The sequence below is a fragment of the Drosophila willistoni genome (assembly GCF_018902025.1).
Source record: "Drosophila willistoni isolate 14030-0811.24 chromosome 2R unlocalized genomic scaffold, UCI_dwil_1.1 Seg167, whole genome shotgun sequence".
NCBI lineage: Eukaryota > Metazoa > Arthropoda > Insecta > Diptera > Drosophilidae > Drosophila > Drosophila willistoni.
In genome coordinates, this window is record NW_025814050.1 from 24,006,194 (window position 1) to 24,012,614 (window position 6,421).

General features: G+C 37.3%; 1 protein-coding gene across 2 annotated transcripts; it reads left to right on the plus strand.

Moving 5' to 3' along the window:
* The first annotated feature begins 372 nt into the window (after positions 1–372).
* LOC111519111 (protease inhibitor-like) lies at positions 373–1,050 on the plus strand. 2 transcript variants are annotated; one of them, XM_047010729.1, is made up of 3 exons: positions 373–482; positions 544–736; positions 790–1,050. In XM_047010729.1, the coding sequence occupies exons 1-3, from the start codon at positions 407–409 to the stop codon at positions 824–826; spliced, it is 306 nt and encodes a 101-aa protein (XP_046866685.1). In that variant the 5' UTR covers positions 373–406; the 3' UTR covers positions 827–1,050. The 2 variants fall into 2 exon arrangements, with proteins under 2 accessions (XP_046866685.1, XP_046866686.1); XM_047010730.1 differs by having other exon boundaries at positions 793–1,050.
* The last annotated feature ends 5,371 nt before the right edge of the window (positions 1,051–6,421 follow it).

Consider the following 6,421-nt stretch of genomic DNA (forward strand, 5'->3'; position numbering starts at 1 on the left):
GAGAACAACGTCTGTAACAACAAACAATTGCCAGTTGACATATTTCTAATAATAATTTTTGGAAATCTAATCCAAGTAAGACTGTTCTAACCAGACTGGAATCGAGCGTATCTGTGCAAAATAAAAATTTCAAGGTAACAATGAGAAATTTCATAATTCAAACACTGAATAATTATATGCACATTAAGAAACTGTCGGAAACTAGTAATTACTTTGATAATGACATAGTCCATTAGGATGTATTTTATATTTTCTTTAAAATTGTAATAAGTATTTGACGCTTAAGAAGAGAATTCTACCATAACCATAGCAAATGAAATATAATATAAAATTATACCATGCAATATAGCAAAACGAGAGAATACTGTTCAAAACTAGTTGAAGTTGTCGCTTTAGCTTGTGCACAATGGCTAATCTGTCTTTGTCTCTTATACTGTTTAATATATGCTTATTCTCTAACTGGGATCTTAGCATAGGCGCTTGTAAGTGTATCTTGAATTTTCAGATAGTTTGTAATTGATTAGCAGCAATCCATTCGATTAGATGACCCCGCCTGCTGCGAGGAGCACTCAGTCGGTGCTGTGGAATCAAAAATGTCTGGATTTCTCATGTACACCTATAATTCCGAGTTGAATACTTGCGTGGAGTTCTTCTTTAAAGGATCAGGTGGAAACTTAAATCAATTTCGGAACCAAAAGGAATGCGAAAAGCTCTGTGTGACTTTGGAAGATTATGAGTAAGCTTTAAAATGAAATCAAATAGTGCCTAATTACATACTAAATCCCTTAGAAGAAATCAAAGTTCTCCCTCGAGCTGCATAAATTAAAGGATTGTCAGACACGCGAGACAGCAAAGAAGGCAAGAAACGAGCAGCAGCAACGACAAAATAAAAAAACAAGAAAGAAACATATACAAAAAATCGCTTTGGGACCCGAGCTGCAACTCCAACTCCAACTCCAATACAAACACCCCAGTCCCAGTGCCAGTTCAGGATACTTTATTGTAAACGCATATCCTTGAGAATGCTTTAGTAAAAAAATTCCAAGAAAATGTTACAGTTTTCACAATTGCGGTGCGACTGGGTGAATGCGCTTAGGGGGATGTTGGAGGGGAAAGTTGTAGATTCATGCCGCGAGGCGTGTGACATTTATCAAAAGAAAGTACGACGTCGACAGAGCAAGAAGAAAAACCTTCAAATTGTAAGTGTGATTGATCGGCAGGGCATGTTTTTTTCTGTTTTGAATTTATGTATATGTACGTATACATATGGATGGATGTATGAGTAATGGTGACCCCGACGTTTTTCATACCTTTTTTGGCCACGTGCGTCATAAATAAGCCTTTTTGCGGTTTTACTCTTGCTTTTTATTGAGGGGAATCAATCATTTGGCCAGAGACTTTTTTATTGCCTAGATCATAAGCGAAAATTCTGTTTTGGTTCGTTTTCGTTCAATCTCTCCTTTATTTCGTTTTTAAATGCAATTTCTAGCCACAAATTTATTAATTACCGCGACTCATAAATACTGCAAAACTTTATGACGAATGACGTCGAAAGGCCGCGTCGCTGGACGTTGAGATCTCATGCTGCGATTTATGGGCTGGTCGCCCTATACCGTTGTCTCTGCTGCATCTCAGGTTGCATCATTATATCTTTCCTCTGCATTGGACTTTTGGTCAAATGAGTATCTGGAGCGCTGTTTGGCGACAAAACTCCATCTGCTTTTTGCTCTGATGCTGTTGCTCTACCATAAAACTGCATTCATTCATTTATAATTTAATATCGCTCGATGTCGTCACAGTCATTCCACATTCAATGTGAGCTCTGATGGATGGTTTTGACTTGGATGTCGCCTCATAAAACTTTATGCTCGCCTCATTGCCACGTTTATTGTAGACAGCCCAAAGTCGCCAGTTTTGGCTTTTCCGTCTTCCTCTCCAACTCCATCTCTACCTCCTCCTACTCATTCTGTATCTTCTTGGCCATATTTTGTTTTTGTGAACTTTATGGCATTTGGCAAATCGAAGGCTATAATTCACAATTTAATTAAGAGACGCAAAATCGAAGTGAAGTGCATTTTTGTCTCTCACATCTCGAAAACAGATCGAATATCGCTATCAATGCTTTTTCTTAGCGCATTAGTATCTTTAAAATATATAAAACATTGAAAATAAAGGATCGTCTTGGTGACTAGAATTCATCGCCACAGTAAATTTCCTCAAGATTTCTTCGGATTGTCTTCTCTAGTCCCACATCTACCGTAACGATTTCACATTGCCACATATCAATTATTATGGCTTAAATAAATGTTTCCCACACTTGGGGCAAAGGTTTCTGCGAGAATTTCCTCCACAGTAAGAAACCAGTAAGAAATCTATCAAAGTTCTTGGAGTGGGGTCGTATGCGAGTGGGACAGTGGCAGGGGCAGGGCGAGGGCAGGGTCTTCAAAGAAGCTGCGTAAAAAGTAATTTTAATGGAAAATTGATTTATAATTGAAAAATCTCATTTGCAGAAATTGATTTACCGCAGCATCCACAGCAGAGCCAAGAATAAGAAGAATGAGCGAGAAAGAGAATATCTTCCTGCTGGCTTCCCCTTTGTGGCACGAAGAGCGTGCAATAATTTTCTGTTCAAAGGCAGCGATTCGGCGGAGTGGGTGGTTTGGGTGGGTAGGTAACCGAGCGTCAAGTGGTTGAGCCAACAAAACTTTTGCGAAAAGCAGAAAAATGTCTGCTAAAGACGAGAGCAGCTGTAGAGACGCAACAGCAAAGGCATGCGCCGCAACCCACTGATGCCACCTTATCTCCTACTCTTTGTCATCATCAAAGATGCTACTCCTGCCGTCGACAACTTTTCCCATTGACTTTGCTTACGTTTAGATTTTTCTAGTTGGAGGGGTGCCGCATGGCTTGCGGTGAATGCTCCACGCTTGCGGCAACATTGTAATTTTGAAAATGAGTAAAGTTTTTCAAAAAACCTTGTGGTTAGACCCGATTTCCTCAACCATCTGCTGCTGCCCGTCTTAGTTACTTGCCGAGGTTTCTTTGGCAAATCAAATTCTTATAGAAATCTTTTTGGCTTGTCAGCTTTGTGCTCTTTTCCTCTGTCTCTCTTCTTATAATCTTAGACTCGTTTCACTATTGCCACTTCCGTTTCCGCTTTGGCACTTGTTTTGATGCTCCTTTACATCCACTAACTAATTCAATTATTTACAAGTCTAGAAAAAGTTTTATTTGAAATTATTTAACAAAAGTTCTCCATCCACTTGCATTCGCGTGAATTATGTCCAATCTGCCCTAAGTCTGTCTCAAGTGTCATTTTTTCTTTCTCCTTTGACCCTGCAATTAAACCGATTTTTCCTTTGTTTCAACTGTAGACAATTCAATCATCAGAGGTCAGGCGAATCTTTAAATAAATTCCATTAAATTAAAACATAAAAAATTAAACCTAATCGTTTTCTTGTATCCATCACGCAAAATTTTTATTACGCTCATAAAGGTGAACCGAAATCGGAAAAAAAAAACAAAATTTTAAAAAACAAAAACGAAAATGCAAATTTTTCCCATAGATGGCAATTTGAATGACAAAACAAACACCAAAGTCGCCGTAACTCAGAGACAGAGATGTCTCAACGCAAGTCAGTTAATATGCATATCGAAAAACAAGAGAGATATAGCTTGTTTTATTTGCTCGATTAGTCGCTGCCAAATGTTTGTCTAAACGAGCATTAAGCCAATAAGCAAATCAACTTCCGTTGAGACACCACCACCAACAACAACGTCGGCTCAAATTATTTTATATGTGTCTGCTTGTGGGTGTTGACTTCATCACGACGATGAAATTGTTACGATCACGATTCTTTGACTCAGTGCACTAGGCGAAAAACCATAAAGACAGATAAAGAATAGCACTTTTTGAGAGGTGTGCAGATTATATTTTAACCTTTTTTTTTACGGAGGTAAAGCATATTTAAATCACGATTACGTAATGAAATTTTGTATTAGAACTCAGGAAAGACTATACTTTTATGATCCTTTGAAACGAATGCTGTGAAGCTGGGAATGGCCCAAATGGGTCACTTGCACGGTCAACTAAACTACTTATTCATCGACACAAATGATTACAACACTAATGACGTTTTAAAATAGTAATGATTAAATGTAGTATAATATAAAATAATAGTTGTAAGATAACATGAATGATTCCTTTTTTTTCGCAGTGCACTCTAATTAATCATACAAGTCGACACATCGATCTTTATGGCAATTATGACCACAATTTGCGCAATGCCAATGCATGAAATCTTGTTGCTCGGTTGATTTGATCGTTGCGTTGCCTGGTTTTTCATGTTACCATAAATACGCGAAAATTGTGTGTTAAATTTCCCTAATAATAGTCAAATGTGCTCAATAAAATGATCACGTACAAGGCGATGGCCAATTCGGTTCGATTCAATACGATTCGATACGCTATTCAGCTTCACTTTTGTAAGGTGACACAAATTTTGAACTTGTTTTTGATTTATTTGCCAATCGTTTCGCCTAATTTAATAAAGTCAAATCAGAGTGGCAAATAAACAAAAAAAAACGCACGCATGCTAGTAGCGTTTAAGTATACATTATACATATTTCCCCCAGTGGACCACATTTCATCATCATCGTCATCATTATCGGCAACAGCATTGTCAGAGGCATCCCAACTATCTGTCAGGCTGTCCGATTGTCCGCACCCCAGACTCTCTATCTGAGACCGAGTTGTTTTGAATTGTTCGCCGTGGCATTACCATTTCTGATCATTAGCCGTCAATCAATTTGTTAAATCTGCCACAACTGGCGACATGGAGAACAATGATCGACGACGAACAACTAGTTGTAGTATATGTGATTAAACAAATTATGGATGGCTAAGTTTCCAAATTTGCTTGATTTTGTGAGTGAGAGAATGTTAAATATTTGATCAGAATCTTATGCAACAAATTATGAAATTATCAAATTGCTAATATGTACATACATACATACATATGTTACTCGTCATCCTCAACCAAAATGAAAAACTTGGCTAATTAAAAATTAGATTTAATGAGACTTCATAACCAGTTGCCAAAATTGGTGCAAATAAAATACAAAAGCAAAAAAAAAAAAAGAAAAATAGAGGCAAGAAATTAAATAAATAAGCAGAAAAAATTGAACTGAATACCAAAGCGACACATAAAGGCATAAGCAACATAAGCGACACAACCAACAACAACGAAGAGAATATAATGCATTTTGTTTTTGTTGCTGTTGGTGTTGCTGCTGCTGCTGCTGATGTTGCTGACTGACAAAATGTTGCGCTGCTGCTGTTGGCCATTTATGAAACTCATGTTGACATGCGCCGAGCACCTGGCGGCAGTTGCAATAACTTTTTTGTTTCTGCCTCCTTGCTTTTGGCCTGCTGCGGCATTCTTAACACACACACACTCGGAGAGAGACTGAGCAGACAAACGTTTTTACTTTATGGTCATGCACAAGTTGTCGCTCCAAATTCTTCTTCTTGGCGGCAGCGGCGGCGGAACGTGCCATAAATTGGCTAATCAAATGTTTTTGAATCGACTTCTAAGACTGATTGCCAGTCGATCAGATAGATCAAATCCAAGTCAGTGTGAGATATGATTTGTCTCCTGCCCGCAGAAGCCTCATTCGTTTGTTATCCTCTTGGGAGAAAGGTTGCAGCACAATTTTTGTATTGGCATTGACTTCGCATCGTATATTGTCACTTTGGAGGTCAAAAATATCACTCACACATATGTACATATATAAAAATTAATAGGAAAGGAAATTTTTAATGACAGGAAAGTAGTTAGGTCAAAGCTTTAAAAGATTCTTGTCTATTCTATGCTTAATCATTATATTAGTTAAACAAATCAATCTTTCAATGGAATCCAATGTTCAATCATTTAATCCATCAATTTCAAATTTAGAAATGTTCAAAATTTATACAATATAAATAATATATTATTGTTGATATTGAACTTATTTGCCCACTTACCCCCCAACCCACCAAGAAGAATGAGGCAGCAGAAACAAAAAATTGATGGCTATAAATGAGAGTAACGCTTATAATGATTTCGACCCCAATTTATCAAGCGATTTCACCAAACACAAGACACGAAACACCAAAGTGAAAAGTCGCAACACACCGCCAACTCAACCAAGGGGAAGAAATGTTGTCGGCAAATGCAAAACAAAATGAAAAATAAAGTTTGAAAAATATATACAGATATGTACATATATCTACCTATATACTTATGTATATTTGTATGTACACAATATAAAGCACGAGCAATCAAACAATGATGATGCGCAAGAATTCACATTTTCTAAGAAAGTGAATGGATGGGCCAAAATGAATGAATTATATGGAAATATGCTCCAGTCAAGCTCA